The following is a 27,283-nucleotide window of genomic DNA, read 5'->3' as shown; positions in this document are numbered from 1 at the left end:
TCAGTTTTAAGTTGAATAACTCTTTTCTCACACTTGTAACCTGTTACTTAAGTGAAGTAACCTGTCATATACTATTTTTTGAAAATTGTTTTTAAGTATTTTAAAATGTTTCAATTTTCTTATAAAAATAGTTTGAAAATTACTACTATTATATAATTAAGAGTATAGGATAGGAGTACCTATTTAGACTTAGACTAAAAGTCTTGAATATCCTGAAGTTTGAATCTTCATTGTCTTTATAAGTATTCTTCATTTTCTTCTTTTTGGTGATATTGGTGTCTACATCAAAACCGTGTCAAGGTCAGGAGCAAGATCTTCTTCACAAAACTTACCATACGAATAATATATATATATATATATATATATATATGTATATATATATATATATAATTGTAAGTATATTTTTGGGAAAATTTTGAAATGAGTCAACTTTTGATAAATTTGTTTTTGTATACTTTTTATTCCTTTAGGAAACTTCAACATTTTATAGGATTTTTAATTTATCTTTAACGCAATATTGAAATAAGAAAATAAGATTTTTTTTAAACTAAAATTTATTGTGAGACTTATAGATTTATCTTGAATATTTGAATTGATTTAATTTGACTATTTGATTATATATCTCTACGTATATATATATATATATATACTAAAAAAATCTCATGTTAAAATTTGTTTTTAATTCTACCCTATTCTTTGATCAAATATGAGAATCGTTACCATCAATTTATATCAGATTTCGAAAGAGTGACCATGTATTGTCATACAAGGTTAGCCAATTTCATAAAAAAAATGCTATCACAATTAATAAATCAATTATTAATAAACATAATATTATATTGTGACACAAGGGTGGAGTCACTGAAGAGTAATTATATTCCCATATCACATTTCCAATTTTAAGGCTTGGGGGAAATTATCAAAATGTAATAAAATAAAAATATATAATAAAAATCACAATTCAAACCTAATTTAACCGTCGAGTTTTTTATCATTTAAAATAATAATTGACTTAATTATTTTTTACATTTCAAAAGGTATGGAATTTCATATCATACTTTGGGTCTCTACCATTTAAATTTATGCATTTTCCTTATATTTTATAATGATCAATATATATAAAAATAATTATTATATTGATATTAACAAATATATATAATAAATTTGTCATTATAGTTCAATCACTTAAATTAATTGTAAAATAAAGGAAGAGATAATATAAATTTTAAAGTAATAAAAAACTGCTATATATAAAATAATTTAATTTTTTATGTATATGTAGATATCTATTGTCTAAGTATAATGATACATGTCTCACTCCTCACCTATGAGTTATTACTGTGGTTATAGATATTTTTATAATTGCAATGCATATATTTTTATCATCACTTATTATTTGTGCAATTTCTTAAAATAATTATCAATCTCACAATTTAGAATTTCTTTTAATAAAATAATAAAATATTTTCTCATACTAGAGTGTAGCTTATTTCATTCGGGTATTAAAGTTATGAGATATGTTCTATTTTTCTTTTATTTTCAGAATTTCTTTTTAAAAATGGTTAAATAAAACACATGTCATAATTTTAGTGAAATAATATAATTTATCTTCTACTATGTGAAAATATTTTATTTTTTTAAGAAATAGATGAAACTATGGACATGAATTGATTTAAGTTTCTATTTTTTATTACATTTATTTTAATTCCTATCCAAATTGATTTGACAAATGCATCTTATTAATTTTAGACATATTCAACAAGTAACTTTTGACTTACATAATTTGTTTCTTAAAAATATATCTCAGCCCATACTATAAAAGAGCCCCATCATAGCATACAATTCTCACATAGCAATACATTTTCCTTCCTTTCTTCTAGTTTCTTTCCTTTTCTTTTGACAAAGATGTCAACCTTCAACTCCTCAATTCTTTTCTTCTTCCTTTTTGCCTTGATTTCAATACCATCAAGCCACTGTAGAACCTTCCAGATAAATGGGGAATCATTGATAGAGAAAACTTGCAAGAAGACACCACACTACAATGTTTGCATTCAATCTCTCTATTCAACTCCTGGAAGTGTTGATGTAAGGGGTCTTGCTCAAATCATGGTCCATGTATTGAATGCAAAAGTAAATGATGCATTGAATAAGATCCATGAGCTTCAAAAAGCTGGAACTGAACCTAAGCAAGGGTTGGAATCTTGTGCTAGGAAATATAACACAATGTTGGTAGCTGATGTTCCAAAAGCCATTCAATCATTGAAGAAAGGTGGGGATGGAATGGTTGCAACAAAAGTGACAAATGATGATGCTAAGGAGGCTACTATTTGTGAAAGTGAAACCCATGGACCTCTCACCACAGAGAATAAGGCTGTGTTTGAGGTTGCAGGAGTCACTGCAGCTATTGCTACACAACTATATACTAACTAGTTACTCATGTAACCTATATCTATATATATATATACATGGGAAAATAATCTAGTAGTGGATATATAATAAAGTTGTTGTTTTTGTCATTGAATAAAATTATGATTGTATCAAGAGGTTAAAATTGTGAAATTATGTTACCTTTTGTTTTTTATATATATACTATCATATCTAGAGGAGAGAATCTTCACCCTAAACAAGATTATTTGTTACAACCATGTATTCCTATGTACTATTAAGAATATTTTTCTTAATCTATAGATAAGAAATTAATCTATACATGATTATCTCTTCAATCATATCAATCCCATAATGTAATTTGTCATACTATGATTGTCTAAAAAATTAATATATTCTATGTGGGGAAACTTTAAATATTTAAAGTTAATTATATAGTTGAACTGATATTAAGGTTGAATATAATTGAACTAAAATATTCTCATTTAATCTAATGCCCTTTTAAAATTAAATATAAGATTGAAAATATGGATAATAAATAAAGAAATCATGGTAAATAATATGAATTAATTTTTAAAAAAATTTAAAATCTATGTACTGTCAATATAAAGTTGTTTACATTATCCACCTTATGTATTAAATGGTTTCTAAAATATATGAGAAAGTTAAAAACATTACATAAAGTGGTTCTGGTCCATGAGCCGTATTCTACTCTACCTTGTGACATGTTCGAGCCGTATTTGGGTGAACACTTTTTATTAGGGTTCGTCATTCCCAAATCAATTCAGATTTCACACAAACACTGAGTGAGAAAAGAACCTTGTCGTGTTTGCGTTCAGATAAGTAGTAACTCAAACCAAAGGTCTTTACGCAGAACCCACTTATAAAAGATTCAAACTTTTGGTTCCATTGAAAATTTTCAACCTAAATACTGCTACCACCCATTTGCATAAAACAGAAATAACTGGTTTTTCTTCTGGGTTCAGTGGAAGGCAATGGCAGATAAAGATGAGGAGTTGGAAATACCAAGGGATGCGAAGATTGTGCAGTCTTTGTTGAAATCAATGGGTGTGGAAGATTATGAACCTAGAGTTATTCACAAGTTTCTAGAGCTATGGTATCGTTATGTTGTTGATGTGTTAACTGATGCTCAAGTATATTAAGAGCATGCAGGAAAATCAGCAATTGATTGTGATGATGTTAAGCTTTCTATTCAATCCAAGGTTAATTTCAGCTTTTCCTAACCACCCCCTCGTGAGGTACTTTTATTAACTTTGTATGCATTTATTTCCCTGTCATAGAGCTTAGGTTTTGTTTCATGTCATAAAAATGTTAATTTCATATTGTATTCTTTGATTGTTTAATTTGAGCTGTTTGTGATTTTTCAGGTTTCAATGAATCACAATACTAGTTGTATTATCTTTTAATTTAAGTTCCTACTTGTAGAGTTAGTTATAGCACCATTAGGTTTTATCCCTATAATATGGCTTATGTTCTCCTATGTTAGATATTTTCCCCCATCTTATGGTTGAGGTTGAATCTTATGTCGTAACTTACGTCAACTCATCGTTTCTCCCATCTTAAAATTGGAAAATGTAAACGTTACTCACTGTTATTGTATTTGGTTATTTGGGTGGTTGCTCGAGGTGAACACAAGATTTTTCTATGGGTTAGAGTTGCAGGGGATGCCGGTGCAGGGTGCAGCTGGTTGTTTGTTTGTTGGGTGGTGCACATGGTGTTAGAGATCTTGAGTGTCGCTGGCTCATGCTTGATCACGGGTAACTTGAGCCTTGAAACAAGGGCGTCTCTGGGAAGTTCGCTAGCCATCACCCTCTCATTATTTGAGCTCTCAATTTCTTGCCCCCTTCCCATCACCACCCGAATTTAAACATCCTACATTTTCTATATACTTCTCCATCTTTCAATGGTCTTACATCTGATTTTCAATCCTTTCTTCGTTGAACTCTGTGTAGTACAACCTAGCACTTGACTACAGCAATATAGCTCTATCCACTTTCATTTTCATGATCTAAGAGAACCCATTAGTGGTATGGATCTTATAAGCAAAAGATACTTGACTTATATGTCACTGTCACATGGGTGGCAAACTCATTCCCCAATCACAAGACCGGGAGCGTCAATCATTCATCCTCACATGCATCCTTCAATCACCCTTTTCCCCATTAAAGCAGTTGTTATTGTAGGAATCTAGGTCAAAATTTTCTTGCTTTTGAAAATCTCTTTGTTATTGAATGCTGTACCATTCTCACTGTTTTGATGTTCTAAGACCTTTATCTCCGTCAAAGTGGCATGAAGTCCCACCAGCAATATATTCACCTAGAACTATGTTTTTAGTTGCGGTTGAGGGCATCGTGGTCATGATGATATGGAATACTGCACTCTGATCAAGTGATGCTGTCCATAATTTGAAACCATGCCTAGAACAGAACCCGGAAGACTAGACGAGAAAGCAATCTGGTTAATCCCAAACAGAAATTGAGAATTCGGAGAAATTAAGAAGGTTTTGTAAATCTTCTGCCACACATCTCTTCTAAGTGGTTTCCACCATTTTCACAAATGGCACAGATCCTGTTATTCTCCAAACACAATCATTCACTTTGAAGATGGGAGAAGTGATGGTTGACATAATAAGGTACCACATAAGGAACAACCTCAGCAATGAGGTGGAAAAAAGAGAACACAACTTAGCAAACTGTTTTCCATGTAGGAAGAAAACTATAGGTGTTGTAACTAAGTCTAATGACCGGGACTTATTTACTATCAATTAGAAAGTATAAGGACTCATTTGAAAAGCGGAAAAGTGTAGGGACTAAGTTAAGTGTGGGTATTAACAATAGAAACCAAAATTACATATAAACCATTTTTTATAACAAAAAATACAACCATTCATTGTCCCGAAGTCCTTTTATTTTCTGCCTTGTTTGTAATGTTGATTTAGTTGAGTGTATGGATAATTTAAAACAACTTGCTGAAGTTTTCAAGTGGCAAGCTAGTATTAGAGAGTTTCACTTGTTTATCTGAAGTCTAAGCTATACTGCAACTTTTCAAAGTATTATTGTAGACAATAACATTGAATGTAAATCGTTCTATTTGTCGTTTTTCCTCTCCCATGGGCTCTAACTTTTTAGGTCATCACACTTCTTTAATTGCATTTTTACTACAAGCTTTCTGAAATTAATCTCATTAATTTCTAATTGTTACATCTGAAAATTGTGGATGAGATTGCCACTTGGTTGGACAGGATTGTCAGTTAAAGTCACAATTAGCTAGAAAATATAAACTTATTGCTGATATATATTTTATTTGTTACCATATCATGAGATAACATGTTTGAATGTAATGGCTTGCCAGGTGCTTCTGGAGTTGGCTCAAAATCGCAACAAGATACCATTGCCGAAGAGTATTGCGGGACCTGGTGTTAATCTTCCACCTGATCAGGACACTTTGATCAGTCCCAACTACCAGCTAGCAATTCCGAACAAGAGGCGTGCCGAACCTATAGAAGAAACAGAGGATGAAGAAGCTGTCAATCCCAACCCCTCTCAGGAAGACCGGATGGATATGCAAATACAACAGAATCCCCATCAAAGAGTGTCTTTTCCCTTGCCAAAACGCCAAAGGGATTAACTTTGAAGGGTTTGTTTTGATCTGCACCATAAGGTCAAAGGATCCCGGCTACAATAAGTTTTTATATCATGCTGTATATTGATATTAGGTGCACAGTAACACAGACGTCTCATTTTATAGTGTAAGTGTAACATTAAATGATGTGCTTCGATTTAAAATCCTTTATCCTCCTCATCCAGCTATTTGGTAGTTGGCTTGGAGTCTTTGAAAATTTGGAATTTAATTCGAATTTTAATACTTATAGTATATAAAGTGTAGAGGGCTCCTTGACACAATGATAATGTTATTGCCTTGTGATATGGAGGTCATCAGTTAAAATTCTAGAAAGAGTCTATTCGCTTACAAGAGTAAAATTGTGTATATATACCCTTTCTATATTTTGTATGAATTTTGTGTATTGAGTCGCCCTTTTTATAGTATATTAGATGTGAAATGTCTTTAATGACATCCTCATTTTGCCCTTTATAAGACAAACTAAAATCCGTCACCTTTGCCTCGGGTTTATAACCTTAATGCTGGAGGCCTGGAGCAAAACCACCAAGAACCTCTATACTGTCTGTGCTTGCAGCTTATATAATAGTCTTCTCAATTTCCCCAAAAGGGAAAATTAATTGATACTAGGTACATCATTAGTAGAAAACAAAAGAGTATGGCTACTGCAGAAGGATTGTGATACATGGCAAAAGCAAAATTTTAATGGTGTAGATTTTCATTTTTTTAAAATTAATTTATAAAAAAAACTAACTTCTCTCACATTCCTAATACTAGAGGAATCAATTTCAAATAAAAAAGGTAACATGTAGATCTTTAGAATGGTGTTGGAAACATTGGCTTCAAATAAGTATTTTCTACCAGAATGATTGTTTCTGACTGTTAAAGTACTCTACTATTATGATAAGTGAATTGATTCATATACCTTATCCATTTAATTGAATTAAGGTTTAATTGTTATATAAATTATTACTCCATTTGCTCCCTATTTTAGAACTATCTAAAAACTTATTATCATTTTTACAAGACGCATAATTTCTATGAAACTGTTTTCCCAATTTGTCCTTATTAAATGCTTTCACTATTTCTCCATTTCTTGTTGTCAACATTTTGTTGTCTTCAAAATTAAGGAGGGTAAAATTATAAAGGTGTATTTTATAAAAATAAAAAAATAACTACATTTTATCACTTGCCCGTTATGTAATTTAGTTACAAGTGCCTTATAATAAGGACAATAATTACAATGCCTAACCATGTATCAACCACTTATATTTTAAAATAAATAAATGAAAGCTAACTAAAATTCATTAAACAAAATCTAAAATAAAAATTATGAGTTAATGTGAATATTGTTCAGATCTGATACTCAGTAAAAAGACATATACCACATGCAGTGAGTTACACAGTATTATTAATGATACAACATAACAAACTACAAAGTTACACAAATTTTGCTGTTGTCACTAAACAACATGTCCATAAATTAGTGATAAGTAGTGTCCATAAATTAAGTCAATTTATTCTTCTATTTAAAGGGATCAACTTCAAACAATAACTTCACCCTTCCCAACACTTGCTACTGAATAACCATTCAGAAGGAGGGAACTGCTCCTTTTCATTAAACAAGAATCTGAGCTCTTGCAGCGAAACGAGAACACTTCCTTCTACCAGTTTTGTTTAGCATGCAGACACAGTTTTGTAGAAGTTCAAAATCCTCCTCCCAAAACAACAAAGATGCCTTCTCTGGATTCTTTAAAAGCATCTTTGAGGTTAGGAAACCAGCAATAGTCCATGTCTGCATCATTCGAGATTGCTTCCCTATAAACTTTCCATTCCGTGTATCGTAATACTCGGGCCATCTATCCACAGAAAGCCTTTTCTCTGCTACATCAATTGCCTTCTGTGCCAATTCAGGCTTTCCCATCTTGATGCAGGCTAAGGTGAACTGAAGTTTGAAGATAGCAAGTGTCAGCACATTTCGACTAAAGGCATGATTCATATGAAATTCAAATGCTTCGACTGGACACAATGTTGAGCAACAGGAAGTAATTGCTTCTAGAGTTTTAATAAATGAGCATAATTGAACCCACAAAAAATGAAAATAGGAATGAAAATAGATATCTAAGTTTTTTCCTTCTCTTCAACAAAAGGAAGATATAAAAGTGATGAACTTCTAATTGCTATGTCAGTCGAAAAAGTACAATGAACAATTTGAAAGATGATCTAATTATCCAAACAACTTTCAAACGCACCTGCCAGAGAAGTGTCGGCCAAGATCCACCATTGTGATATGACCATGGGCTGCAAGCAGTTACCAGAGATTATTAGTGCATGTAGCTTCTAACGGGAGGCGGTAAATTACAAAACAATGAGATATTCTGAGAAAAGCTAATGCAATAGCCAAAAAAATTGTGCATAATAATATCATTACTATCTCCAAGATAGTGGATCACTTGATGTTAATTTATGTCTCAAAAGGGTTGTTGCTGTAGCATTACTTTTGGAAATGACAATGATGTCAAAAAGAACAAGAAGTTTTAAAGAGCCTTACGTGTTCTTGGGGTCACAACCAGTGATTATACGCCATTCCTCACCCTCTAGCGCCGGATAACATATCTTCAGAGGCATTTGAGAAACAAGATCATCCCATTTGGTCTCTACCAACTTCAAAATTTCCTTGTTTTGTCTTGTAGTGCCTAAAGAAGAAACAATGGCCCAAAGGTTTCCAAGTGTGAAAAACCTGAAGTCCATATGAGCAGGTTGCAAATTTCCCATGAAATATCCACCTTCCTCAGGGATCCAGTCCACTAGCCATGAAGGAATTTGCTCCGGATAGATGTTAAACTTGTTGACAGCATCCATAGAATATTCTTCCGTCTTATAGCGATAAATTTCATTAATCTTCTTCATATCAACCCAATAATACTCTCTCATATGGAATGAGAGTGCACTCAGGCGATTACTAACGGCAGCCACCAGACTCTTTGTTGCATCATTGACTGTCAGCATCTCACGAGAGCAGCGTAAAGCTGAGTAAAATAAGGCCTGCAAATTTGCAATTAAAAATCAGACACAGAGAACGTATAAGCAAAGGCGTATACTCAGAGATGCAGGAGCATGTAGGAAAAGGGAAACGGGGGGTAGAATCCAATCTATCGTGAAAAAAAAGTTAAGCATTCAACAATGTCACTAGATTTAGTTATCAATCTATTATTCTAAGTCTCTTTCACACTGGTGTGTGGCATGGCATCATCAATTGTGCTATGCTATTGCAGACTTGCAGTAGGCAGAGTGGCAGACTAAGTATTGAAGTAAGATGCCCAACACAATTTGTGAATCAACCTATGACTCAACAACCATCTAACACAACTTACACAAGACAGAATGATTATGAATGAATAGACAAAAATTCACCTGAGACATCAGGAAAACGCTCTGTGACAGTCAAACGTGCCACAACCATATCAATTTTAAAATTAATCTAAAGACCATGAAGAAACTATTCATTCATGTACAACTCACAATTCTGAAAGTACCAAAACAGTGAATCAGTTATAACTTCTAAGACAAGTATATCAATCATCTGCCAACATCGAATTAGAGAAAATATAAACATTCAAGAATTCCCAACAAGATTTTATTCCATGCCAGAGAATAAAGTTTCTATGAATAACAGTCAGTGAGGTGACATCCCTTGTTCAAGGAATCTAACAGAACGAAGATGATATTCCAATTACAGAGCAGGACTGAATCATCATACAGTAGAACTCCGCTTTTAGAACTGATAAATATTAGAGAATGAAAATTGGTAATGCAGGCTTCCCAGTATATACAGTGGTAATAATAATGAGCAATCAGCTTACTTGGATCTCAAGAGGGTGACCATGAATGCCCATCCTTCTATCAATCATGCAGGAACCATCAGTGACTAATAAAGAAGGAAACATGTCAAACCCATCAGTTAGACACAACTTAAGAATAAGTCTTATGCCCGTCTGGACATCCACCCTTTCTTGCAATGCATAATCACCCGTTAGCTTCCCATATGCTCTCAACAATATGATCCACCACAATCCTGTCAAAAGTTAATTCAATATAAGCTATAAAACTGATTGAAATATTAAGAATTGATACATAAAACAAGACTTAATCTCACTAGGTGGGGTCGACTATAAGAATTGATGTGAAGAAAAATTATGAAAACTAAGAAATAGTAAGACTCTATTGGGGAAAAGGGATATATTAGTGATAGTGCATCAACATTTCTTGTAATAGAGACAATTAATAACTTACCTGAATCAACAGGTGCAACCCGGCCAATAGCCGATTCACCAAAATCGGGATCTAAGACTTCCTCAAATGCTTCATTGTTTCCATCAAGAGGTACAGTTCTAACTTTGAAGCTTGCTGCCATCAACCCTTGCCCTGGGCTGTAGCAGTCAACGGTTTTCTCCCAACTCTGCCAAATGTAAACAAATGATTTGAATCACAATATCAAATAAGGAAGAAGTGCATTAAGAACCATGAATTTAAATTCCATAACAGCTTCATCAACTTAATTTTGTTAACAATATGATGGAAACATGACATTTGTTCATTGAGTTAGATGTATTTAGACATTTACGCAGAAATGTATAATATAGGACAATTCAAAATGAGAAAAACAACAAAGATAACAATACTACTCAGACACATGTTTTCTTATCTTTCATCCATAAGCAATCTATGACTGACAGGCTAACATCCATTGAACAATCCAATTATGAGAAACACAAGAACATATGCCATTTTCATTTATTAAGTGGTAAGAAAACTAAACTGCATCATCTCAGCCACCATGCATTAAGTAAATTAGCGGTGCTTACAGAAGCAACCATCTGTGACACTCCTAAAAATGAAATGAGAGGATTTAATGCCAAAAGATTAATCAAAGTTTTACACACTCTACAAGAGATAATATTCTGTAGATGAACAGAAAATAAAGGAAAGTAACGATAAAGAAATTGAGCAGTTGAGGGCATAACATACCTGCAATTGCAATGTGTGAAGCAAGAAATTCTTGACAATCTCCCCTTCACCATTAAGCAGAAAGGCAAGTGCTGATGGAACGAAATCACGGAAAAATACTTGATCATAATTCAATGGTTGTTTGTCAGCAGGGTCGTTTGCTGCAACAGTCCCTACCGGATTCCCACAGTAAGTGACAACAGCACTGCGGAGCAACTTCCAAGCTTCCTTTTCAATCTCAGACAACTCGCTCTCAACCTTACTCTTATTCAGATCCTCCAAATTATCTATATTTACACACGACCCATCACTTCTTTCTTCTGCTACTTCTTCCAATTTACCTTGATCAGTCTCATTTCTTTCAACCACCAAAGGCTTTGCATTCAAGCCACTTTGGATGAATATCTTATCAAAGCTTGTGTCATTAACATGAGGATCAACCGATGTAGATTGGTTCCTAATACCCGAAGATACATTCGGTATCAACGAAACAACCCTAGGCCTAACATTACATAAATTGCCACAAAATCTAGTGCTAAAATTCCTAGAACAAGCCCAATTTGAATCGGGAACGCTAAAATCTCTCCGATTCAGGTTCATCAAACGGATAAACCCTAAAATCTGACTATCACATCTATGGTATTTATGGCTATGCGTTGATTTGGGATTATGTAATTTGGAAAACAACCCCTTTATTGTTGAACTAGAACCATTAAACTTAGTTGGAGAAACCCCAAAAAGCAATGAACTTCTATAGCTAGAAAGGATTCTAGAACAAGGCTTCATGGTAGAGATTCCAATATAACTACCAGTATTCATTTGTATGATCAAATTACCACAACCCAGAAAATGAAACTAATTTGGGAAATTAAAAAAATCAATACTTTATTATACCCCAAAAGAAAAAATCAAAACTTTATTTATTTACGAGTCTATTATATGATGGTAAATATGGTAATAATAATAGATAATAAAAACAAATCTATTGGGAGATTTCTAAATTGGTGAAAAAGCAAGTGGGAATGAAAAAATTACTATGATTTGGTGTTACTTACAGCTTCAGGAGATGAAGTTGATAAGAAGAAGTGATTTGAATTGAATGAAAAAGGAAATGTGATTGAGAATGGTAGAAGAGGTTTAAATTGAAGATGAAAACAGCATTTTATAAAGTTCTGAAAAGGGAAAAAATCGGAGGAGAGAGAAGGGTAGCTTCGGGAATGGATGAAATGTGTAATTACGTGAGTGTCCCTCCACGTGCAAGTTATTCATTTTTCGGGTACCGTGGATTTTACAGTAATGACCTTTGACACATGGCATAAGTTAGGTCATAAACGAGTTCGATGAAGAATGAACGTAATGATCTCAACTCAAAAGTCTCAACCCTAAACTGAAAATAATGGACTGGTGTTAGAATTATTTTTCATAGTAGTTGAATATATGTATTAATATACAAATTAATCATTGATTTATTAGTGTAAATATAACTAAATCCTCAAATACAATACTATATTAAAAGTTCGTTTTTTAATAATATACCTTTAGTTGTACCAAAAAAAAAACAAGGGGTGATGTGTATAAAAAGGCTGAGGATAAGACCGAGGATTTCGTTGTGGTCCCAGCTAGGAATCAGTGCAAAAGGTTTCAATTTTCCCATTTGCTTAGCTAGGATAAAAAGCAACAGTTCAAATACCACCACGTCCTACTACGCCTTGTCACTGTACGTGGTCTTTTTGTTATTGGTTACTCTATTTGTCTAAATCATAATTTCGTTTTTATTTTACAAAAAAAACGCGTGATTGACCAATGACTGGTCTATTTTTCAGTGGGCCTTATTTGTGTGTTTAAGAACAAAAAGCATTTACTTACGCTGGCGAATTTACTTGACTTTAAAATTATTATAGTAGTATAATTTTATGTTTATTTACTAAAGTAGTATACTTTTGTTGAAATCACTTACCCCATTGTCGATTTGTACTTTTTTCTCCTGGTCCCACCAAAATCGACATTGGAAGTGGAGTTTATTTATTTTATTAAAGTCCTATGGAAATCGGCAATCATAGTGGAGTTTTCCACTTTTTTTATATTTTATATTACATGGCAAAATCGGAATCCTTAGAGGAGTTTTCAATTGTTTTACTTTTTTTTTCGTGCTAAAGAACTCGGCAATGTTGTAGGAGTTTTCAGTTTTCACTTGTTTTGTTGCGAGAGTTGACAAAAGTGATTAAAGAAAACTCCACCAACTATTCATCTACCCATTTGTCATCAGGTTCTCAATTCTTACTGCCATCAATGTTTGCAACTACTTCAACTACATCATTGCCAGCATACGATTCTTAACAATATTATCGTTCTACTATGCCGTCTACAAACATTTTTAGTATGCAACATATTGATGACGAAGTTGTTGTTGAGGATGTTGATGAAAATGGTGAAGAGGAGGAAGAGCCACAATTGGCGACATGTGCTAGAGGGAGAATCTCGCAGCGAAATGAACAATAATTAAGAGTTCAACCGCCAAGAAGAAGAAAACCACCTCCGTATGGCACTTCATCACATATACGTCATTAAAGTTTTTTGGGATCTAATAAATTGAAATTTTAATATTGTAATATTTTGTTTTTTAATAATATTATTGTTTGCAAAAAAATTGATGAGAGTGTTCGGGTAAAACTACTAAAAATAATAAAAACACTAAAAATTCCTAGGGCATAAAAAATGAAGATGAAACTCCAATAACAATGCCGAGTTATTTGGCAGGAAAAAAATTAAAACAGACTGAAAACTCCTTTTGTATGGGCAATTTAGGTAGGACATAAAAACAAACTGAAAACTCCTACAATATTGTCGAGTTCTTTGGCACGGAAAAAAATTAAAACAATTGAAAACTCATTTGAAGATGCCGATTTTGCCATGTAATATAAAATATAAAAAAAAGTGGAAAACTCCACTATGATTTGCCGATTTCAATAGGACTTTAATAAAATAAATAAATTTCACTTCCAATGTCGATTTTGGTGGGACCAGGAGAAAAAAAGTACAAGCCGGTACTGGGGTAAGCAATTTCAACAAAAGTACACTACTTTAATAAATAAACATAAGGTTACACTACAGTAATTTTAAAATCAAACTATACTAACAAATTAAATTTATCTACCCACGAAATTTATCTACCCACGAAATTTATCTACCCACGTTACTTACGGACAATGAGAAGTCATAATGGGCTACACGCATCTCCAACCTATAAATCCAATGACTAGCTTTTGTAAATACTAGTTATTTCGGCCGCACTACAATTTTATGGGTTATTCAAAATTATGTTCCTCAAGTAAAGCTCCAATGTTGATGGGATCTATCTAGCCTTGAGGATTGACTAAACACACATGGGAGAAAATCTATCAAGCCCAACAAAAAATATTTACGTGTTAGATTTTGAAATATGAGAAAGAAAAATAAAATACTTTAATAACATTTCATAAATATATTTTATAACTCACCCCATATATTACTCCAAAAAATTCAACTCATAATTGGATCATAAGCATATTCCATACCAGCAAATGATGAGAATCAAGAAATATAAATAATTGGCTTAAACAATTATAAGTTTTCTATAAGCAACATTTTTTTAAGTAAGAGATGAAGAGTGAATCCTATATACTCATGTTTAATGTAAAAAACTATATCAACTGAGCTAACTCTTAGTTTTATTAAAGATGAGTACTTACTCGTCTCAAATAAACTAGTCAGGTGAGTCTGATTTAAAAATCTTCCTTCCCTCTAAATAAGTGAAAATATATTCCTCTTAGCATTAGCAATAAAGCCACCACTTTCTTTTTTAACCTTTGAAGCTAAGGTGAAATCATATGGTTAAAGACTTTCATTTATAATAATGGGGCCCTAGGCCTACTCAAATCCTTAATTAATGACAAAAATTAAAGACGGTAAAAATGAATGGGGGTTGATAATGTAGTAATAATATAAAAACTCTTGGATTGTCGGAACATATATGTTTTTTTCTCAAAATTAAATGCTTCAATTAAGTTTATTATAGATAAGAATGATGAACTAAATGCAAATCATGTGTTTACTTTAAGTGGAAATATCTTATGTACATTTCAGGCAATGACCCGTGAAGTTGAAAAAAGTAATCACTCAACAATTAATTTACCTCTCATCAACTTGTGACTATCTGTGAGGGAGGATTAGGCCTTTGAAAAAGAACACTTAACTTCAAACTTCTTTCCTTCATGGATTAGAAAATGTTACAGAACAAACAAAAGTGAGAGAAGGACAAAGTGCACAAACATCTTATTTTCTATTTTGACCATATTTTTATGAGCAACTCTAACGATTCTTTGAGGCTTTATTTAGGAGTTATGAGGGAAAGAGAAGAAGAGGAATCAAAGGGTTAGGAGGGGAGGAAGGGAAGGAAAAATGAAGGAAATATTCTCCCTTGTTTGGAGTATGAAATTTAGATGAAAGATGATAATGTAAGAATATTTTTTTATTTTCCTTAAAAATATAATTAATAATGAGAAATGAACAATAATATGTAATTATATATTATTACTAGACATATTTAGCTATTTTGACATTTTGTTTAAAAAAAAAAACCTCAAATTATGAGAACTTTAAAAATAGACACGTGGAGGGTTTGACCCTCCAAAACCTTCCCATCTCCTTGATCTACCTCCCGAACAAGGGGAAGGCTTTGAAAAAGCCATCTCTTTCCTTTCATTCCCCTCCAAAACTTTACTCCCAAACAAAACATTAGGAAGATCTCTGCATTTGTTTTGAAACTTTCTTAATTTCCTCTTAGTGAAAGGTATAGTTGACGGTGACTAGCAGCCTATGGTTCCACATTCTTTTGGTAGTCTCCAACAGATAATTAGCTCTGAACTTTCAAAAGAAAAGTTGTAGGACTTAGTTTTTATGTAATTTTCACTTAAGGATCAAAGCTTTTAGTCCCTAAAATAATTTTGATTTCAGTCTTCCAGGTTTTTCCTCAGTTTTTAATCTATATTATAGTTGATTGTCTTATTTTTAGATACCAATAGTGATGTGTGAACATTATAATAAGCCAAATCACCAATTAATATGACACATGTTACATGTAGTTTTAATTACAAAATATGATATGTTGACACATCTATTGTAAGTTATCACAAATTTATTAGAATTTTTATGAATGATGAATTACCAATTTTTTAAGGATCTTAAATTTTATCTCATATAATAAATAATAAGAATACAAATACATATTTAAACTCATATTCTTGACATTTTCCTTTTGGTATATCTGAAGAGTATTGTGGTCTAAATCTTTTTTTGACAAACTAGCTATTACTTTAATTACTTTTAAAAAAAAATACGTAATCTCATGCTAGGTCAGCAACATCAAGCCCTCACACTTTTTTGAACGTTGAGCACACACCAATGCTCGCTCCGCTTGTGATTCATGGCCGTTCATTTTTTATAATGGATGCAATCTGAACCATTTGGGCTTCTACGCCACAACTTTTAGAGGATTTGAGCACTTGATAAATCGCACCATTTGATACTTAATTCCTTAGCTTTATCTTTCTCTTTGTTTCTCCGACAAAGCATTGTCTACTCTTTTCATTATACTTTAGAGTGGCAACTGACATACAAAATCATATTAGTCATACTTGTGGATATAATTATACATTGATTCTTACAGTTCAATAATTGTCGGATACAATTGAGTTATTTTATTTTAGAAACATAATACTTGATATTGTGATTGAACAATTTTTAGTATTACTATGAAACTTCATATCTACTTTATGGTGCCATAAATTGTTTTCAATCCCTTTATTGGATGTTTGTACTTTCTTTTGGTGTCTTTATATTTCATTACAACCCTTTTTTTTAAAAACAAATTGTCCACTTTTTTACTCCTTAATGTTTTACATAATATCATTCATGAGTTGCTGCTGTAAAAATTGATGGTCAACATTCCAAAAATTGTCGGGTGTGTCCCCACTTTGAATCCATGGTGTGTTCGGCTCCATGGCTTGAAAATCGAACAATCCATATGGGCTTGTGATGTAGTCATAGTTAACTTCAGAGGGTTGGTAGTAATCTTGAGGATTATGGTTATTACCACTAATTGGGTCATTGTAATAATCAGTACTCAAATCTGAGATTGGTGAAACCTCATTAGTCTCAAACGTGTTTGATGATGCTGCAGTGCTACTATTCCCAACCTCAAATTTTTTACTGAGGTTGTTGCTGTAGGTGTATGCGTTATTTGTGGTGGTGGATAATGTTGGAGAACTCTTGTTGACGGTGGTTGGCACGGTGGTGGCGGTGACTGCAGCCGATTCAATGCGCTCCACCAGCCTTGGCATCCAAAGGTAGCGCATGGTGTCCTTGAATTGCTTGCTATTAATGTCACATTTGAGGTGTTTGGCATGTTTTTGGACACGAGTTCTCCAATAATTTTTTATCTCATTGTCGGTTCTTCCAGGCAAATATTGAGCAATTTTAGACCACCTAATTCAATTAATCAATCAACAACAAGTCTGATTAATTAAAACAATCAAAATATGAAGAAAAGAAGCATAATTTATGTTTTATCTTTTAGACGCTTCTGATACTTTTATCTAATAAAATACCATGTGCAATGTAATATCCCTTTAGGATATCATGTCTTTGTTTGAAAACAACAACACCACAAGCCATAGAGAATCACGTTAGTGTCTTTTAAATGATGCAATATTTAATCGGTTTAATTAATTAGATACCTGTTTCCCCATTGATTATGTAGTTCAAGAATCAAAAGTTGTTCTTCAAGTGTGATGTGTCCACGTCGAACATCAGGATGGAGATAGTTCAGCCACCTTAATCTGCAACTCTTCCCCGTTCGTTTGAGGCCTATAACAAAAGAAGAAATTAATGGTCAATGATACTTATATAGTTATATCGATAAAGCACATGAGATAACAAAATACTACTAACCAGGGAAAAAAGAAAGAGCATTTTTTTCTTCCCTCTATAATCTACACGGTTCTTACTTTTTTCTGAAACATCAATGATTTTGGGTGGTGGTATCAAATTCATTTTCCTTTCCTTTTTCCACAAGTGGGTTGCGGCCAAGCAATTGTCACCAACTAATTAATATTCATAAATTTCATGCCACATAGTATATTCCATAATTTGAACCATATCATTGAACCAACACGAAAGTTCGTATATTTGTATGTCATATTTAGGTTTAGCTAGCATAATTCACTATTATCATACGTTCTTAACCCAAAAATTACAAACTTTGGCTTTCTAATTTCCACTATTGCACAATGGTTTTTCTACCCAAATTAACATTCAATGATGGTAATCAAAAGAGATAAGCAGTAGAGGGTTGACACCACCACCATTACGTAGTGACATATATATAATAGAACAGTGGAACAATATATTATGAATAATAAAAGACGTAGTGAAAGTAAGTTACCAGCAGAACGGGCTAGGGTATTCCAGCGACCCTCGCCATGATTAGCAATGAAATTGATGAGGGATAGGTCCTCATCAACGGTCCAAGGACCTCTTCTAAAGTCCATCTCTTCCTCGCTTCCTATGTTGTTGTTGTTGTCTCTTCCTTTTACAACCATTGATTCCTCAATTGCCATTACCTATAAACAGAAAAGGCCTTTGTTTGATTAATTATGATGAAGAGCTACGTAGCTTTTGCTCTTACTTTGGAGATGTATATGATATAGAGATAAAAGATAGAGGGTTAGAGAGAGAAAGAGAGTGTTGGATGTGGGATAGAGAAGGGTGGGGCTTTTTATAAAGACACGAAAGGGTAGGGGGTTTGGAAAATGCGGGAGTACATAGAAAATGATAGTTGGGAAGAGATGTGAATGAATGTGAGGGAAAAGGGAATGTTCTTTATCAGAACATAAAGATACGGACTATGAGGGATCAGGTGTTGATGAAGGGGTAGGAAGTGGTCGCCAAGGTGATAGGAGGAAGCAAGAGAGTTGGGCCCGCCGGTGGAGGTACCTGAAAAGGTTCTCCGACGATCAAGTCAGTATATGAGCTAGAGAGAATGAGTGATAGGAATAATATTAGAGAATCAAGGAGTTGAGATTAAGATACTTCCTGTTGGCGGATATCCCTATTTATAGGAGGGAGAGTTGACATTGGGTTCTTGGCTGGTGGTGCGACGCGTGGCCGACCAAAGGTGTTGTCGGGAGTTGCTTTTCCCGTGTCAGGCGGTCTGTTAGGATCGTACACTGTGCCATTCTTGTCTTCTAGCCTGTGGTTGGTTTGGTACCCGTTCTGCAACCCGTCTGTCGTGCTGGCAGGTAGGTTGGTGGAGTACGGAAACTCAGATGGTCCCAACAAGTGGGCCCACCTTGGCGACCAAACGTATAACATTTGGTTCGCCGGGTAGGAACAGGGAACACCTAATGAAGACGTAAAAGTTAAAAGTAATATATTAGAGTTAGTTATTGGATAGGGTAGTGCATACTTGAGATTATAACACATAGCAGAAATAATGTTTCAATGGTCCAGATTTTTGTTTTTTTCTAAATTAAATATTTTTAAAAAAGTAACCCTTCTCAGAAATCTATTTCAATATATTGAGCCTAATATTTATCCGTCATCAATATAAAGATTTATATAGTTATTATATCATCTATTATTTATGTGTATTAATTTTTAAAATTTTAATAACAATTAAATATAAATAGTGGATAATATTTTATATTACGTTCTTTGCCATATATATTTCCTACCAATCACATAAACTAACATATCTAATTTTCCAAGCTAATCATCACTAAAACACTTTGTAACATGGTAGAGTACACTTTGGATTGATAAAATATTAATTTAAGATTTAATTAATTTTATTTATTTAAATTCAATTTATAAATTATTGTGGTTTGGAAGTAGGAGGCATTGACAGTTTGACTTTCTACCTTTGTTGTATTGTTTCCCAATACACGATGAGAGAGACTTAACCTAAATGGTATGTCAAAAGTGTCAAACAAACCTAAAGGCTTGGATTCAAGCTGAAAAAATTGTGTGTAGAGACAAGTTCAGCATCAATTAGTTTCACCGAGAGTTAATTTAACATATATAACTGTGTAGCCAGGTGTGATTACTTTCATAAAACCACCTTCTTGGAACATGATCATTGCTTTATAATCAGTTATATTTATTAAAGAGTAAAGTATCTTCTACACTAGGAGATAATTCATCTCCTTAAATTTACTTACTGTTTAATAGGTGTCTTATCTTCTTTTATAATATATTTTAAAATGAAATTTTTTAGAGTTTGAACAGAAATAAGACACATGTCAAACAATTAATAGATTTAAAGAAATAAGTTATATTCTTATGTGAGCAAATACTTTATTCTCATTTATTAAATATTCCTATGATTGTAAAACAAAAAAAAAAGGTTAGGTAAATTTAGCAAATTGTGTTCCCTAAAGTCACCAGCTCAATTGATTTGGGTTATGGAAAATTGAATAGCGAGTCCACAAGTTTGAACCCAGTTAAATAAATCTTTCTGTGAGCCTACCTTTTTGGTGTGAATTAGTATTTATTAACCTTTCTTTCTCTATCTTCTGGGTTCTTTTCCAAATTCGAAGAATCTGAAATATGAGCCAATAAACGGGCAAAAGACATATATAAAAAAACAAAAACAAAAACGTCACTGCATATCGACAAACTTGTTAATAAATTGGAGATATTCACTTACTTTAATAGTACATTTTTTAAACTTAATTCACATCCTAGTTATCAATTCCAGAAAAATCTAGTAATTTGAATTAGTGGGATAAATCTAAACCATTAGATCTCTCCAGAATTGATTATTATGATGAAAAGTAAGTGAATCCTCACTCGTTAATAAAATATTAAAATATAATCGCATAAGCCCAGATGAACCACATGGAATGTACCGACCAGTATTCTTTAAACTCGGTAAAAGCAGCTGCAATCTCTAATTAACTAATCATAATTTCATCTAATTTGCCAAATGTTGTCTCGTGAACTTAAGGGTATTATTTTTTTCACTAATAATCTACATACACACTCATATATATATATATATATATATATATATATATGTTGTGTCTATATTTAATTAACACAAATATAGTATGAGCTAGCTTTTCACTTCATCTTAATTTAACTCGAAAAAATAAAGGGGAAACGGGGGGTTCCATTCAGACAGGTTCGGAAAGTTAACATATCTCTTAAAATATCACCTTAACATCATATTTGTCCTTTACATATTGTGCAATAATGGAGCATCTTATGATTAATTATTCTTAATGGAACTTATAATTTGTGTTTGGGAAAAAGAATGATATAATAAATCAGATTCGAACATGCTTTTCCTCAAAACTAATTTGATTTGAGAAAGGAAATTTCGGATAAGATTGCAAAACCAAGGTATAATAATGGGGTAGAATCTAAATTAAACTGGAATCTGGGTGCATGTTGTTTCGTTATTATTAATTATTATAAATAAGTAAACAATATTTTATTATTAATTTTTTGGTACATATATACTTGTTTAATTTGTTTGTATAGGTCGTTATAACTTTTTCCTAATCAATGGTATTCTATTACCTATTGATAATGAATTATTTTTTTAGGAAGAATAACTATTGCTCTTAACAAGTGGTATTCTAGAGATTGAACATGATCCTTTTAATCCCTATACCTAAAAATTAACAAGACCCTACATCTTTATACTAACTCTTTCTATTAGAAACATGTCACCTTAATTTCATTGCATGACAATGTAAAGCTCAAACTTCTTTAATTTGCTTGCTATCTAGCTACTGACTGTACATGAATTTTAATGTTTTATTTATTAGACAATTTTGATGAATCATAAATTATGATTCTTAGATAGGGTTACTTGCAATTATGTTAAATAAGAATAATTAAATATTTATAATAATCATTCAAGATAAATTATCTCTGATAGAGGATATGTATGGTTCATATCCAAATGATATTACTCATCCATTTCACTTTTATTGTCATTTTAAAGTAATATAATAATACTAATTAAAAGTGTTAATTATCAATATGTATTATTAACTAAACTATTTTCAACAAATTTACTATTATTATACCTTATTTAATGTAATAATGGTAAACAAGTAAAAATGCAATGAACACCTAGATTTCCAATATAAAAAGTGAAAAGTGGTAAAGTAATAATTAAATAGTGTAATATATATCTACTGTTAGTTTAAAGAGTGTAAAAATTTATACATAGTCAGTATATTATTTATTATTTATCTGTATTACTTATTTTTTGAAGATTCAATGATAATAAAAATATAAATGTTAGATAATAAAATAACATTATATAAAACTTATACATTGTTGATGTATATATATTTTTCTTAGAATTAAAATAGTAGGGAGTGATTATATGCAATGCTTTGGTCATTTCTAGCATGAAAAAAACATTTTCCTTATCAATTTTCCATCTAAGTTCCTTGTATTACTGTGGTCATGAAGCTATCTGCTTATCAAGAATGTACGTCACTTATCCCAAATCAATACTTATTTCTTATTGACCAATTAAAAATTATTATATAAATAAAATATTTAAATTACTTATTAAAAACTGATTAGTCTATGACATGAAAATGAGATAGATTTTAAGATGGATGATGTCTATTCAATTATCAAGGTATTAGGACGGTGCAAAAGGTTACACATTTATAACGAGCATCAAATGCCACTATGCCAGTTTAATATAGCTTGCATCCTCTAAAGTTGCATAGCCTAAACCACCAGCAGCAACGGCGAAATATATAAAATGTGTGACCGTATTACACCGTTCAGAAATAAGTCTCTCATTTATTTTAAGTGTGATTTTAATATCCTGTAACTGTATAATACTAGCTTGATATATAATTATTTTGAAACACACTCCTCCAAGTTGAAATTAATATAAGAAATTAAAATCTATCAATTGTCACCCTAAAATTTTTTATATTGTCAACATATCATCCATTATTATTTTGTATTACTTTTGTTTGATAGTTAATTATGTTTAACATATGAGTGATATATGATTTGACAATGTAAAAATACTTATACATATTAAATTTTTAAGATAAGCCCAGTTGATATAATTTTTCATTTTGTTAGATATATAGTGTGTAAACAATAGCATATTGATTTTTAATTATTTAAAGTGCAACAACATTCAGTAGACTTTAATCAACCAAGGGAGCTACCCCTTATTCTCATTTTACACGAAGTTCATTTGAAAGGAATTTTATCCCTATATTATTATTATTATTATTATTATTATTATTATTATATATCTTTGGCCTCTGCAATTTTAATATCTAAACGTCTTCGACCCAAATAGCCTACATGTCTTTGTTGATTATTACCTTTGTATCTTTTGATGGCGTCTTGAATTATGACAAAAAGGTGTATTTTCTTCCCTTTTCCAAGGTATACCGTATACACACTTATGTTAGGTATAAAAGGTGTAGAACAGTAGAAAGGTGTGCCCTGAAAACTGCACTGATAAATTGTATTTACATATCTTACTATTTTAGAACTCAACTGTATACACATACCAACAACAAGGTGTTGTTAAGATCCTTAGGATAATAAAAAAGTAAAGGCTAAAACAATACATGTTGGAAGGGCAACCACACATTCCAAAAGAGATTAGTTCCTTACCAAAAAAATGTAAGAATATATTATTTGTAGTACAAAAAACTGTATCATAATGGTAGAAACATCATTAAATTTATCAAAAGTGTATAACATTTAATTACCAAAACTATAATCTAATAATGAAACTAAATTATTTTCTATTTTCACATAAATTGTTTGAGAAAATAAATATATTTTAATACATATTCGATTATTGTATATAAAACTTTTAGAAATGACCAAAACAAAGACAACAACAAAATCATATAACAAGAAATGAGATAGTAGTAATGAGACATTCTAATGCTGTAAAATAATTCACACTATTAATTGTTTAAAATGAAAATAATATTGAGCACTTAGAATTCAATATTATTGTTGACAAACTAGTCACCGATGAAGAAACAAAATGGCATTTGTGCACTTCCTTTGTACGTTGCCTGACAGGCCAGTTAACGGAAGCATATTTGATGTCCCCAAGTTATGTTACTGTATGTATCATTAGCTTGTCATTGGTTGAAAAATATATTTAAGTTAAAAAATTAATAATTAATTATTTTCCTGATCAATTATAGTATAGTTGATAGCACATGCACTGGTACAACAGATGTGTACCCGCTAATTAACAGCTACAAGTTCCAAAACCTACTCTTTGTTGTGCTGTAATGTTGTTTAATTTTGTTTTAATGGCTAAATCTATTGCGATGAACTAAACTCAACGTGAAACATGCATGGTGTGCTTCTATATATTCTACTAATAAAAGTAGGAACAAAAAGGGAGGGGCAGTCTTTTTCTTCAGTTCCATTCCCTTTTGTATTCCATTTACAATTCATCGGATTATCATGACTTAAATTTTATTTTAAACAATGCAATTTGGCTAAGTAAAAGAGAACATGTATATTTGTCATGAGAAATAAGTTAAACAAATTCAAACTAATTAAAAAGAAACCGTTGCCAAAGCAAAGTAGCAAACATATAATACAAATAGTTTTTTATGGTTATAATACAAAAATATTTATTTTAAATATATTCAACTTATACATATAAGGAGTATATGATTACACACATTAAAAATTGAGTGTGGTCTCGCCAATCTGGTTAACACTGTTGGGTTTCTTTATTGACAATGTCATTGGATTGTTTATATAAGAAGCTTTCTCGAAGGAAAAATAGTAGTGATAGCATTCACTAGAGTTTTAATCAAGGTTCTTGGAAATCAATAACTCAAACTTAAGATTAAAACAACTAACATGCAAGACTCAAGTCTGAAGATAAATATCTATATGCTTAAGTTCTATTAAGACTCACTTTAGACTAAGGATGAGAACACCATAAGAGTTACTCTTTGTAAAAAATATTGAGTGTTTGATGTTATTTTTAGATAATAAAAAGAAGCATTAGTGTAATTTGAAAATGACGACCACAATTGTCTTGTCGTTTATACGCACGCTTGGGCTTTGGTAGTAAATTATTAAGGTTGAGAAGCAATATTATAAGGGTAAGCGTGAATCTATGTTCCCTAGTGTTTGCCAATTATATAAAGCATACGTAACAATGTTGCTTTCTAACTCTACATTTGCAGCAATTGTACATAAAATAAGTAGTGCTTCCGCACAGTGTGTTGTGTTTACACAACAACAATAACTTGTAAGCTTTATCTTCGTTAATTTTAATTAATTAAATCGCTTGTTTTCTCTTCTCGACTACTACGGATATGATTGTTCAGAATTAGAGGAGTTGGCATTATGTAGTTACCTTTTCAAGTCAGAGTTCACACTTCACACCTGAGTGTTGGTGAATGGTGGCAATGGAGGATATCGGATTTGGAGTACGATTACGATGAGGCTGGCTAAGTGAGTGCGCTACACGTGGCCGATAATTTATGGGCCCTAATATTATATTTTTGATATACCAGTAGTATCCTCCAGCTTAGGGTTGACAATAAAAACCGAACCTGTTGGTACCCACTTGAACCGAACTCGAATTTAACGGGGAAAATCCGATATGATTGGGTTCGGGTTTTACCCGAGTTTAAATTTCGGGGTCGGGTTTGGTATAGCAAAGATCCTAACCCGAATCCGCCTCGAAGTAAGGTAATTCAATTTAAAATTGAAATTTCTTTGATTTGCCAATTGTTTTTAATTTCTAATTTTACTTTACATACTAATGGATCTTCAAACATAAAAGAAATGAAATAATACAAGAGAAAATAGAAATGTTAGAGAAAAATTACACGGAAATAATATCATATTTTCCTTAATACTTTATTATTTTCGGGTTTTTTTTTGTTCGAGTATGATATTTTTATTTTCAATCATGTTGAGTTTGAGTTTGAGTTCAAATTGGGTATGTGCAAACCCAACCCCAATCCGCCCCGTTGCTATTCCTACCTCAGCTTTTGGTATTCACACATAATTTTATTGAATGTCTATTAACAAGGTGATAAAGTTACAAACAAATCAAGTAATCAAGTATTCAATATGTAACATTAATAACTGAAGAATAAAAAAATATATCAAACGACCTCACAATTTATATAAGACTCTTTTTTCAAATGTTAGTCTACATTTTTTTTACATAATTAAATTGTTTCTATAAATATTGGATGTTTTTCTATATATGCTCATAATTTTCTTTAAATTCTCATTTTCATTTAAAAGTTTTATATACAAATTTCACATATTTTAATGTTAGTCTTCACTTTTTATACACAATGCCAATAAAATATTCTTAATTCTTATCAAGCGTAATTGTTTATCTACTGGTATGTGGGGGACCATTCTACTTGGGATCATTTTAGTAAAACCCCAATTTTAGGTTGAAGACCTTTCATAGTGACATAAGGGTCATGGATTGTCATTATAACACGAAATGAGTAATTGAATGTTTTATCCATCAGGGTCTACCTAAAAGGTAAATTTGTATAAGGTTGAGAAAATAAGAAAGACAAGTGTGCATTGAAAAATCAAGTACATTACATCACTTCAAATAATTTTATGTTGCCAATTTATCTATTAGTGCCATGAAACAACATCAATGGAATATGAAACAATTGATAGGACTAGTTTTGTCACTCATTATAATTCTATCAAGTTGAATAAGATTGTACCATATAAAAAATACATATAGTCTATACCAAAATAAAATTAACTACATAATCTTCCTTATATGAAATTAACTTAAATATTCTTTAGTGAAAAGAAAGTGTCACATATAGCTTATAAATCAATTATTAATAAATAAAATATAAGACATATATCATTTTTATATGTAAGAAGATTTGTATACTAGTTTTATAAAAGTATATATTATTTTTATTTTCATATATCTTTGTATTATATTTAAATAAACATTATTTATGAAATTCTTAATATATTAAATATTAAAATATATAAAGAATTTTTCCTATGAAAGAATTAAAAAATATTTAAATTTATGAAGCAGTGACATGTCCCTACTTTTATGAGTAAGACACGTTGGCTAGATTTTGTAAACATAGTTTTTTAAAAATCTTATTTTAAGTTTAAATATTAGACTTTAGGTCTTCTAAATAAT

General features: G+C 31.6%; 3 protein-coding genes and 1 pseudogene across 4 annotated transcripts; 2 read left to right on the top strand and 2 right to left on the bottom strand.

Moving 5' to 3' along the window:
- Positions 1-1,845: 1,845 nt before the first annotated feature.
- LOC109338400 (cell wall / vacuolar inhibitor of fructosidase 1-like) lies at positions 1,846-2,465 on the top strand. The gene has a single exon (XM_019575632.1). The coding sequence runs from the start codon at positions 1,906-1,908 to the stop codon at positions 2,428-2,430; it is 525 nt and encodes a 174-aa protein (XP_019431177.1). The 5' UTR covers positions 1,846-1,905; the 3' UTR covers positions 2,431-2,465.
- Positions 2,466-3,116: 651 nt separating this feature from the next.
- LOC109338395 lies at positions 3,117-6,207 on the top strand (annotated as a pseudogene).
- A 1,167-nt stretch (positions 6,208-7,374) lies between these two features.
- Positions 7,375-12,197, bottom strand: LOC109338401 (alkaline/neutral invertase A, mitochondrial-like). The gene is made up of 6 exons (XM_019575633.1): positions 11,053-12,197; positions 10,318-10,483; positions 9,888-10,099; positions 8,576-9,069; positions 8,277-8,325; positions 7,375-7,969 (listed from the first exon to the last, which is right to left on the bottom strand). The coding sequence occupies exons 1-6, from the start codon at positions 11,848-11,850 to the stop codon at positions 7,643-7,645; spliced, it is 2,046 nt and encodes a 681-aa protein (XP_019431178.1). The 5' UTR covers positions 11,851-12,197; the 3' UTR covers positions 7,375-7,642.
- Positions 12,198-16,772: 4,575 nt separating this feature from the next.
- Positions 16,773-18,886, bottom strand: LOC109338398 (transcription factor MYB108-like). Of its 2 annotated transcripts, XM_019575629.1 has the most exons (4): positions 18,716-18,780; positions 18,512-18,682; positions 17,805-17,934; positions 16,773-17,553 (listed from the first exon to the last, which is right to left on the bottom strand). In XM_019575629.1, exons 2-4 carry the CDS (start codon positions 18,666-18,668, stop codon positions 16,965-16,967), a joined length of 876 nt encoding a protein of 291 aa, XP_019431174.1. In that variant the 5' UTR covers positions 18,669-18,682; positions 18,716-18,780; the 3' UTR covers positions 16,773-16,964. The 2 variants fall into 2 exon arrangements, with proteins under 2 accessions (XP_019431174.1, XP_019431173.1); XM_019575628.1 differs by having other exon boundaries at positions 18,512-18,886.
- Positions 18,887-27,283: the final 8,397 nt, after the last annotated feature.

This window comes from Lupinus angustifolius, unplaced genomic scaffold (genome assembly GCF_001865875.1).
Source record: "Lupinus angustifolius cultivar Tanjil unplaced genomic scaffold, LupAngTanjil_v1.0 Scaffold_24_4, whole genome shotgun sequence".
NCBI lineage: Eukaryota > Viridiplantae > Streptophyta > Magnoliopsida > Fabales > Fabaceae > Lupinus > Lupinus angustifolius.
The sequence above is the reverse complement of the archived record's forward strand: the minus strand, read 5'-3'. Positions and strand labels throughout refer to the sequence as shown.